The sequence below is a fragment of the Erithacus rubecula genome (genome assembly GCF_903797595.1).
Source record: "Erithacus rubecula genome assembly, contig: scaffold_449_arrow_ctg1, whole genome shotgun sequence".
Classification (NCBI taxonomy): Eukaryota; Metazoa; Chordata; class Aves; order Passeriformes; family Muscicapidae; genus Erithacus; species Erithacus rubecula.
Window position 1 is genome coordinate 55,801 of NW_027635890.1, and position 11,550 is coordinate 67,350.

Below are 11,550 nucleotides of genomic sequence, written 5' to 3' on the forward strand. Positions count from 1 at the left end.
ACCTTTTATTTATTTCCTCATTCTCGCTCGTCACCGCGCCCACCTGGGCACACCTGAGCCTTGGAGGGGCTTTGGGGCATTTTGGGGGAAATCCATTAAAATCAGGACTTTTCGTGCTGCTGCTTCTGTGGGGGGCGAGGGGGGGGTTCCCGGTGGGGATTTGGGGGGACCCTCGGTGCCGCCCCCCTCCCCAAATTCGGGGGAACGGGCGCGTTCCGGGCGCTGTCCGCGGTGCTGAAGCGGCGGCGGCTGCGCGCGGGCGTGCGCGGCCTTCATCACCCTCCTCTTCCTCCCTCTCTCTCCTCCTCCTCCTCCATCCTCCCCTCATCCTTCCTCCTCCGTCCCCTCTTTCTTCCTTCCCTCCTCCTCCTCCGCCTGCCGTGGGCGGGGCTTTGGGGGGTCTCGGGGGGCTTCTCCAACCTCTGGATTGGGGGGGGGGCTGGGCTGACCCACCTCTTTTTTGGGGGGGGGGGAAGCGGTCGCACCCACCTTTGTGAGGAAGGGGGGGCGCGGACGGAACCATCTCGGGAGGGGGGGAAAGGGGGGGGGGGGGCGGTTTTTGGGGGGCCCCGCCCCGCGCCCGCCCAAGGACGTTTAAAGGACCGACGGGGCCGCCGCTCGCAGCTGCCGGTGCCGCCGCCGCCGCGACCCCCGGAGCGACCCCCGGGCCCCCCCCGAGCCCCCGGGGCCGTGCGGGGCCCCCGCCCCCCCCCCGGCCGCGCGATGGTGACGGTAGGAATGGGGATGGGGAGGGGGATTGTTGCGGGGATCCCCCAAATCTTCCATCCCCCCCACACCCCCCCACCAATCCTCCCGCGCTGCCCCCTCCCCAAATTCCCGTCCCCGCTCCCATTTTCGTGTCCCCCCCACGCTGGGGTGGGGACGCGGCGTCACGCGCGTGTGGCACCTGCGGGGACACGCGTGTGCGAGGGAGGGGCGGGGACCCCTCCCCAAAAAGCGCCGCTGGTTTTGGGGTGGGGGGGGGTCACACGCGACACGTGTGTCGCTGTCCCCGCGTGTCGCCTCCCCCCGGGGGCCGTGGCTGGTGGCCCCGGGTGTCCCCATCGCCCGGTGACAAAGGGCCATTGTCACCCACCCCGCGCTATTGGGGAGGGGGGAAGGGGCGGGGGCGCTGCCGCACAATGGGGGGATTGTCCCCCCCCATGGCCCCACCCGGGTGTCACTGTCCCCCCGTCCGGTGGCTCCGCCTCCCGCTGCCGCTGTCCCCGCGCTGTCCCCGGCGCGTCCCTGTCCCCACGCCCCGTGTCCCTGTCCCCTCCCCGGCCTCAGCAACTCGCTGTGCCCCTGTCCCACCGCTGTCCCCATGTCCGCACTGTCACTGTCCCCATAATCCCGCTGTCCCTGTCCCCATGTCCGCACTGTCACTGTCCCCATAATCCCGCTGTCCCTGTCCCCATGTCCGCACTGTCACTGTCCCCATAATCCCGCTGTCCCTGTCCCCTCACTGTCCCCATGTCCCCACTGTCACTGTCCCCATAATCCCGCTGTCCCTGTCCCCATGTCCGCACTGTCACTGTCCCCATAATCCCGCTGTCCCTGTCCCCTCACTGTCCCCATGTTCCCACTGTCACTGTCCCCATAATCCTGCTGTCCCTGTCCCCATGTCCGCACTGTCACTGTCCCCATAATCCCGCTGTCCCTGTCCCCATGTCCCCACTGTCACTGTCCCCATAATCCCGCTGTCCCTGTCCCCATGTCCCCACTGTCACTGTCCCCATAATCCTGCTGTCCCTGTCCCCATGTCCGCGCTGTCCGTGTCCCCTCACTGTCCCCATAATCTCACTGTCACTGTCCCCTCATTGTCCCCAGGTCCCAGCTGTCCCCTCACTGTCCCCATAATCCCATTGTCCCTTTCCCATCACTGTCCCTGTCCCCTCACTGTCCCCATGTCCCAGCCATCCCTGTCCCCGTGTCCCAGCCGTCCCTGTCCCCTCACTGTCCCCATGTCCCATCCATCCCTGTCCCCATGTCCCAGCCGTCCCTGTCCCCTCGCTGTCCCCATATCCTCGCTGTCTCTGTCCCCTCACTGTTCCCATGTCCCTTCACTGTCCCCATGTCCTCACTGTCCCTGTCCCCTCGCTGTCCCCATGTCCCTGCTGTCTCTGTCCCCTCGCTGTCCCCATGTCCCAGCCATCCCTGTCCCCTCGCTGTCCCCACAGCCCCTGTGGCAGCCCTGTGACCCCCCTGTCCCCCTCAGCAGATCCTGAGCACGGTGGAGTCCCAGGCTCCCGGCAGCGCGGGGCCATCGGGCTGCGGCCCCGTCCCCGTCCCCGTCCCCGTGGTGGCCGTGCCAGGCCCGGGGGGTGGCGGCAGCGCTGCCCAACGGGGCCCCCCCGGGTCCCCCCCCGGTGACAGATGACAGCAAAACCAACCTGATTGTCAACTACCTGCCACAGTCCATGAGCCAGGAGGAGCTGAGGAGCCTCTTCGGGAGCCTCGGGGACATCGAGTCCTGCAAGCTGGTCCGGGACAAGGTCACCGGTACAGGCAGGGGACAGGGACAGGGACAGGGACAGGGCATGGGGACAGGCAGGTGGCACCTGGGGGAACAGGGACAGGGACAGGGCATGGGGACAGGCAGGGGACAGGGACAGGGACAGGGCATGGGGACAGGGCATGGGGACAGGCAGGTGGCACCTGGGGGACAGGGGATATGGGGTGTGGGACACACAGGACACAGGGACATGGGGAGAGGGGACATGGGGAGCTGTGGGGACAGGGATGGATTGTGACCACCAGAATAGGGACAATTCGGTGTCCCCTCACTGCCACCATGTCCATGGTGACACAAATCCATGGGGACACAGGGACCCACTGGTGGGATGGGTGGGGATTTTGGGGAGAGGGGTGGGAACAGGGATGGGACACAGGGGACAGGGCCACCCCCACCCCCTGGTGACAGTGACATGCTGCCCCAGGACAAAGCCTGGGCTACGGCTTCGTCAACTACGTGGAGGCCGGGGACGCCGACAGGGCCATCGGGGCCCTCAACGGCCTCAAGCTGCAGACCAAGACCATCAAGGTGACATGGGGACACGGGGTGGCACCTGGGGGGCAGCTCTGGGGCAGGGGGTGGCACCTGGGGAGGGTTTTGGGGGGGGGGGGTGGCACCTGGGGGACAGCTCTGGGGCAGAGGGTGGCACTGTGGGGTCACTCAGGGGGTGCTGTGTGGTGCAGAGGGTGGGTGGGTGGGCGCCCCTGGGGGTCCCCACCCTCACCTGTCCCCACAGGTGTCGTACGCCCGGCCCAGCTCGGCCTCCATCCGCGATGCCAACCTGTACGTCAGCGGGCTGCCCAAGGCCATGGGGCAGAAGGAGATGGAGCAGCTCTTCTCGCAGTACGGCCGCATCATCACCTCCCGCATCCTCGTGGACCAGGTGACAGGTGTGTGCACCTGTGCCCAGCACACCTGGGGAGGGGGGGCGTCAGCTGGGGTTGGGGTGCTGAGAGTGCTGGGGATCCTGGGGGTGGTGGGATAATCCTGGGGGGTGATGGGGGGTCCCTGGGGATGAGTCCTGGGGGGTTCTGGGGGGTGGGATATCCCTGGAAACAGGGGTACAGGGATTTTGGGGGGTGGGATATCCCTGGGAACAGGGGTACAGGGATTTTGGGGGTGGGATATCCCTGGGAACAGGGGTACAGGGATTTTGGGGGGTGGGACATCCCTGGGAACAGGGGTACAGGGATTCTGGGGGGTGGGACATCCCTGAGAACAGGGGTACAGGGATTTTGGGGGGTGGGACATCCCTGAGAACAGGGGTACAGGGATTTTGGGGGGTGGGACATCCCTGGGGATAAGTCCTGGGGGATTCTGGAGGTGGGATATCCCTGGGGATAAATCCTGGGGGATTCTGGGGGTGGGACATCCCTGGGGATGAGTCCTGGAGGGTGGAACTCCCCTTGTGGGGGTCCCCCAGCCATCCCTTTCAGGTCAGGAACATTCCCGGCTGCCGTGAGGCGGGAAGGGAGGAGGTTTTGGGAGGGGGGCGTGTCCCTGAGCCCCGCCTCACCTGCGCAGGTGTGTCGCGGGGGGTGGGGTTCATCCGCTTCGACAAGCGCGTGGAGGCCGAGGAGGCCGTGCGGGGGCTGCACGGGCAGAAGCCCCTCGGGGCGGCCGAGCCCATCACGGTCAAATTCGCCAACACGCCCGGGCAGAAATCGGGGGGGGCGCTGCTGAGCCTGTGCCCCGGAGCGCGGCGGTACGGGGCGCTGCACCCCCCCCCGCAGCGCTTCCGGTGAGGGGGGGTCCTGGGGGGGGAGAATCATTGGGAATGGGGGTCCGGGGGGTGCTGGGGGGGCGAGGGGGGGTGAGAATCACTGGGAACGGGGCGAGGGGGGGTCCTGGGGGGGAGAATCATTGGGAATGAGGGTCCGGGGGGTGCTGGGGGGTGGAGATATCATTGGGAATGGGGGTCTTGGGGGGGTGGGGGGGTGAGATATCACTGGGAACGGGGGTCCTGGTGGGTTGGAGGGGTGGGTCAGCCCTGGGAACAGAGGCACTGGGGGTCCTGGGACGGTCCAAGGGAGGGAACAGAAGCCCCAAGGATCCCTGCTGTCCTCAGAGGGTGGATTTTGGGGGTGGGCACAGGTGTAGGACCCCTCTGGGAGCAGGGACACCCCTCGCTGTCCCCCACCAACATCATTTTCCCGCCCTTTTCCCCTCACGTTTCCTGCCCTTTTCCCCTGACGTTTCCCACACTTTTCCCCTCACATTTCCCGCCCTTTTCCCCTCACGTTTCCCACCCTTTTCCCCTCACATTCCCACACTTTTCCCCTCACATTTCCCGCCCTTTTCCCCTTACATTTTCCCACTCTCTTCCCCTCATGTTTTCCCTTTTCCCCTCACATTTCCCGCCCTTTTCCCCTCACGTTTCCCACACTTTTCCCCTCACGTTTTCCCTTTTTCCCCTCACATTTCCCACCCTTTCCCCCTCCCTTTCCCACTCCCTTCCCCTCACAATCCTCCTCCATCTTGTCCCCTCCAGCCTCGACAACTTGCTGAACGTGGCCTACGGCGTCAAGAGGTAACGCCCCCTCCCCACTTCCCACTCCCCGCCGCCCCTCCCCAAATTCCCCGCGGAGCCCCGCCCTGACCCCGGGCCAGCCCGCTGTCGCTGCTGCCCAGGTTCTCCCCGCTGGCCATCGAGGCGGTGCCGGCGCTGGCCGGGGTGGGGCTGGGCACGCCGGCTCCCGGCTGGTGCATCTTCGTCTACAACCTGGCTCCGGAGGCGGACGAGAGCGTCCTGTGGCAGCTCTTCGGGCCCTTCGGCGCCGTCACCAACGTCAAGGTGATCCGGGACTTCGCCACCAACAAGTGCAAAGGGTTCGGTTTCGTCACCATGACCAACTACGAGGAGGCGGCCATGGCCATCGCCAGCCTCAACGGTTACCGCCTGGGCGACCGCGTGCTCCAGGTGTCCTTCAAGACCACCAAGCAGCACAAGGCTTGAGGTTGGTGTCCCCCCTTTTTGGGGCTGGGGTCTGCCGTCACCGCTGTCGGCCGGTGGGGGTGTGAGGCGCCCGTGGAGGAATTTGGGGGGAGAGACTTTGGGGAGCCCCGCGAACCCCCCCCCCCCATGAGCACCAAACGCATCCTGGAGACCTCAAGGCCCCCCAAATGAGCGCCATGGAGAACCCCAGATTTAGGTCCTGGGCACCAAGGACATCCTGGGTGTCCAGGATGGAGAGAGCCACACCTGGAGACCTTGGAGACCCCCAAGGGGACACCCCCCCCTCGCCCCCCTCGCACCTGGAGACCCCCTCCACGGGCACTGAGGACACACCTGACGCACAGCCTGGACACCTGGACACCCTCACCTGTCCCTGCTGGGCATCCTGAGGGCTCCTCCAGGTGCTCCAGGGCACTGGGAGGGGTCCTGGAAATCCTGGAGAACCCCCCAGGACACTGTGGACACACCTGGGACCCCCCTCTCCACCCCGGGTACCCCAAACCCCATCACTCTGGCAGTGGCCGGACCACCTGGAGCGGTGCCCCCCTCACCTGATCCAGGTGTGTCCAGGTGGGGGCTGTGCCCCCCCTTCCCTCCACTCCAGGACTCCGGCAGGGAAGGGGGAATGGGGGGCGTCTTCTCGCTCTCTCCTTCTTTCCATGTTTTTTTCCTTCATTTTTTTGGGGGAGGGGGAGGAAGTTTTGGGGAAGAAAGAACAAAAACAAGGATTAATCACGTGTTTAATTCGATGTGTTACCCGTTGTCAGGTAAGGAGGGGCGTGAGTGACGCAGGGAGTGCTGACTCCTCGGGAGCCACGCACCCAAATCCATCTATTTTTATAGCAGAATATTAAAAATATCCCCCAAAATCCCCAGAATCGCCTTTGCAGAGGGGGTGAGAACCTGTTCTGTGCTCCCCAAGCTCCTTGGAAGCAGCTTGTGAACCCCAAGAGTGCTCAAGGCAAGGTCTGGGGGGGTCAGTGGCACTGCAATTCCAGGGATTCCTCTGGTACCCCCAAAACTGGGAGGGAGGGGATGTGTCCTGTCACACTTTCCCCCCCTCCCCTCCCAAATTCTCCAAAATGGGCATTTTTTGCCCCAAATTACTCCACTCGCTGGAGTTTTGGCCACTTGGAGCCTCCTGTCCAAAAAAAAAAGGGCGGAACCCCACCTCAAAAACCCATGAGTTCCCCCGTACTCCTTATCATTGTTATTATTCTTAATTATTCTTAATTATTCTTGATGTTGTTATTATTATTATTATTATTATTATTATTGTTATTATTATTATTATTGCGATTCTTATTTATTTTCCCTTCGCCGTCGGGATAATTTCTCACTTTTCAGTGGTTTATTTCCCATTTATTTCCTATTCTTCCCTGCTTTTCCCTCATCCTGGCACTCCCCAGGACCCTCTTTTTTCCCCACAGACCCTTCCCCAAACCTCTCCCAGCTCCTGGTTTTTTTGTGTCGTGCCTGTGTGAAGCTTCTTGTAGTTTTAATTATTATTAATATAAATATTTAGGAGCGACCCCCCCACCCTTTTTGTGTCCAGATCCGCCAGCCCCCCCCCCCCCCCAAACTCTTGACCCCCCACCCCCTCTTCCAGGGATCCAGCAATGGAATTTTGGGGAGGGGGGCCAGGGGACCCCCAATTCAGTAGCAATAAGGGGTCCCCACCTCAGCCCCGGCCCGTTTTTGGGGGGCCCAACGCGGGGACAAAACGTGCCCAGGGACCCCCTGAGGCACTGCGGGACCCCTCGGAGGGGACCGGGACCCCCCGGCCCCGCCCCTGGACTCCACTCTTTGTATTTTTCATGGAAAATTCAATAAAATTTTAAAAGGCAAAGAACGTGTGTGGTTTTGGTGAGGAGGGGGCATCCAGCAGGGGCTGAACGGCTGAGGGACCCTCGGCCATTTTCCCCTCATGTTTCCCGCCCTTTTTCCTTCACATTTCCATTTTTTTTTTTCTCCTCACATTTTCCCTTTTTTCCCTCACATTTTCTTTTTTTTCCCCTCACATTTTCCTGCTCTTTTCCCCTCACGTTTTACTGCTCTTTTCCCCTCACATTTCCCCACTTTTTTCCCCCTCACATTTTCTTTTTTTCTCCTCACGTTTTCCCGCCCTTTTTCCCCTCACGTTTCTCTCTCTTTTCCCCCTCACATTTTCCTGCTTTATTTCCCCTCACATTCTCCCGTTTCCCCTCACAGTCTCCCTTTTCCCCCTCACATTTTCCTGCTCTTTTCCCCTCATATTTTCTGCCCTTTTCCCCCTCACATTTTCCTTTTTCCCTCTCACGTTTTCCCTTTTTCCCCTCACATTTTCCCGCTCTTTTCCCCCTCACGTTTCCCTCTCGTTTCCCATCATATTTTCCTGCTTTTTTCCCCTCACATTTTCCTTCTCTTTTCCCCATGTTTTCCCACCCTTTTTCCCCCTCACGTTTCCCTCTCTTCTTCCCCTCACATTTTCCCGTTCTTTTCCCCCTCATGTTTTCACTTTTCCCCCTCACATTTCCCTTTTCTTCTTCGCCTCACATTTTCCCTCTCGTTTCCCCCTCACATTTTCCCTTTTCCCCTCACGTTTTCCCTCTCATTTTCCCCTCACATTTTCTTGCTCATTTTCCCCTCACATTTCCCTCTCTTTTTCCCCCTCACATTTTCCCGCTTTTTTTCCCCATCACGTTTCCCACTCGTTTTCCCCTCACATTTCCTGCCCTTTTCCCCTCACATTTCCTGCCCTTTTCCCATCACACAAACAGAAAAAATCCAAACCCCCAAGCTTTTCTCTCTCCATTTAAACACCTTTTCTCCACAAAAGCTTCGTTTTCCCTGGAATTACCGGGATGAACTGGAGAGGCACTGCGGGCGCTGTGGAGGTACTGGGACATGACTGGGGGCTCCGGGATGCACTGGGGGGCGGTTTTCAGATTGCTAGACAAGATTTAAAGACGCTGGGAGGGTATTGAGGGTGTTCATTGCATTGTACTGGATGCTGCCATGGGTTTGAGTGCTTTAAATGGGGAAGATAAAGGGCGGTTTAAGAGTTTTGTGGAGTGCTGGGTCGCTCCGTTCCCGCCACGCTGCCGTAAAGCACGGCCGCCGCCTCCTCAGCGAGCTCGCCACACTGCCGTAAAATGCCGCCACATTGCCGTGAACCGCCGCAGCAGCTCCGGGTATGCCACACTGCCGTAAAGCGCCGCCGCCTCGCTGTGTCCGCCACACCGCCGTAAAGCGCCGCCGCCTCGCTGTGTCCGCCACACCGCCGTAAAGCGCCGCCGCCGCGCTGGCCACACTGCCGTAAAGCGGCGGGGGCTGAACGGGGAGATTTTGGGGGGGCCGGGACGGGATTTTGGGGGAGCACGGAGAAATTTGGGGGTCCTGGAACTGGATTTAGGGGGGGGGCACAAAAAGAGACCCCACCCCAGCATCTCCCCCCCCCGCTCCACCTGCGATTTTTCAGGTCTCAGCTTAAAGAAATTTCATTTTTCCCGAGATGTCGGGGGTGCCCCTCGGAGGGGGATCCCCTTTTCCCGTTATTTTCGGGATTAAATAAAAAAGAGAAAATCCTTTTGGTGCCTTTTTTTTAGAGCGACACTTGTATTTTCGTCAAATTAAGGGTTAAAATAAGGAGGATTCACCGTTTCCCCTCATTTTTAAGGATTTTAATTGAGACAAGCCTCCTTATGGACAATTTATCGCGGAGCATCCTGTGTTTTAAGGGGAAAAACGTGTCCAAAAACCTCCAAAAATCATTTTATTGAGAGAAAACCGGCAGCGGGTCAGTCCAGCATTTTTGGGAGGATTTAAATTGAGAAGAAAAATTCAATTTCCCCTCATTTTAGGTTTGCCTTGAGGAGGAATCCTCCATTTTCACAATTGCCGGGGATGGAATTGAGGCGAAATTCGCCTTTCCCGTCATCCGAGGGGTTTAAATCCAGGTTAAACCTGCTTTTTAAAATTTAAAATGATTTTAAATTTATATTTTTGATATTTATCCAGGGCAGGGGGACACCGGGGGTGGGAGGAGCCGCCCCCGGCGCGTCTCCGCCGCTGCCACCGGAGCCGCTCCCGGTGACGGGGGGACAAAGGGGGGACAATGACCGGGAGCGGCGCGGGACCGGAGGCGGCCAGGTACGGGAAAAACGGGAACGGGAACGGGGAAAGGGCACCGGGAACGGGAAAAACGGGAACGGGGAGGGGAAAACGGGACCGGGAACGGGGAAAGGGCACCGGGAACGGGGAAAACGGGAACGGGAACGGGGAATGGGCACCGGGAACGGGAAAAACGGGAACGGGAACGGGGAGAATAGCACCGGGAATGGGAAAAACGGGAACGGGAGGGGAGAACGGGAACGGGGAGGGGAAAACGGGAACGGGAGGGGAGAATAGCACTGGGAATGGGAAAAACGGGAACGGGAGGGGAGAACGGGACCGGGAACGGGGAAACGGGGAGGGGAAAAACGGGAACGGGAGGCGGCCAGGTACGGGAAAAACGGGAACGGGAACGGAGAAAGGGCACCGGGAATGGGAAAAACGGGAACGGGAGGGGAGAACGGGACCGGGAACGGGGAAACGGGAACGGGGAGGGGAAAGCGGGAACGGGGAGGGGAGAATAGCACCGGGAATGGGAAAAACGGGAACGGGAGGGGAGAACGGGACCGGGAACGGGAAAACGGGAACGGGGAGGGGAAAACGGGAACGGGAGGCGGCCAGGTACGGGAAAAACGGGAACGGGAACGGAGAAAGGGCACCGGGAACGGGAAAAACGGGAACGGGAACGGGGAAAGGGCACCGGGAACGGGAAAAACGGGAACGGGAACGGGGAAACGGGAACGGGGAGGGGAGAATAGCACCGGGAATGGGAAAAACGGGACCGGGAGGCGGCCAGGTACGGGAAAAACGGGAACGGGAACAGGGAAAGGGCACCGGGAATGGGAGAATAGCACCGGGAACGGGGAAACGGGAACGGGGAAACGAGAACGGGAACGGGGAAACGGGAACGGGAGGGGAGAACGGGACCGGGGACGGGAGAACAGAACCGGGAATGGGAAAACGGGAACGGGGAGGGGAAAACGGGAACGGGGAGGGGAAAACGGCACCGGGAGCGGGAGAACAGAACCGGGAATGGGAAAAGGGAACTGGGAATGGGAGAACAGAACCGGGTACGGGAAAAATGGGAACGGGAACGGGGAAAGGGCACCGGGAATGGGAGAATAGCAACAGGTACGGGAAAACGGGAACGGGAGGGGAAAACGGGAACCGGGAACGGGGAAACGGGAACGGGAACGGGGAAAGGGAACCAGGAATGGGAAAACAGCACCGGGTATGAGAAAACGGGAAAGGGAGGGGAAAACAGGAACCTGGAACGGGGAAAGGGAACCAGAGAGAGGAAAAAGAGTACCGGGGGTTACCGGGGTGTTACCGGGGTGTTACCGGGGTGTTACCGGGGGGTTACCGGGGGTACCGGGGGTGTTACCGGGGTTACCGGGGGTCTCCACACTCCCCCCTCACCCTCCTCTCCCCCCCACAGCTCCCGCCGCCCCCCGGGACATTCTGGGGTCCCCCCGTTCCCTACATGAGGAGGAGCCGGAGCGGCGGGACCGGAGCCGCAGGTGGGGGCACCGGGGGGCGGGAGGGGCCATCCCGTGCCATTCCCGTGCCATTTCCGTGCCATCCCGTGCCATTCCCGTGCCATCCCGTGCCATCCCGTGCCATTCCCGTGCCATCCCGTGCCATTCCCGTGCCATTCCCGTGCCATTCCCGTGCCATCCCGTGCCATCCCGTGCCATCTGTGCCATCCCGTGCCATCCCGTGCCATCCCCGTGCCATCCCGTGCCATCTGTGCCATTCCCGTGCCATCCCGTGCCATCCCGTGCCATCCCGTGCTATCCCGTGCCATCCCGTGCCATTCCCGTGCCATCCCGTGCCATTCCCGTGCCATCCTGTGCCATCCCGTGCCATCCCCGTGCCATCCCGTGCCATCTGTGCCATTCCCGTGCCATCCCGTGCCATTCCCGTGCCATCTGTGCCATCCCGTGCCATCCCGTGCCATCCCGTGCCATCCCGTGCCATTCCCGTG

General features: G+C 61.3%; 1 protein-coding gene across 1 annotated transcript; it reads left to right on the forward strand.

Annotated features, from left to right (window-relative positions):
- Window positions 1-723: 723 nt before the first annotated feature.
- On the forward strand, window positions 724-5,568 carry LOC306816226 (ELAV-like protein 3; the record flags this gene model as incomplete). Its single annotated transcript, XM_079332700.1, is given in 8 exon segments — window positions 724-732; window positions 2,219-2,310; window positions 2,312-2,502; window positions 2,940-3,043; window positions 3,252-3,405; window positions 4,040-4,256; window positions 5,007-5,045; window positions 5,147-5,568. Coding segments are annotated over 8 exon segments (1,131 nt in total). The 3' UTR covers window positions 5,472-5,568.
- Between the last annotated feature and the right edge of the window lie 5,982 nt (window positions 5,569-11,550).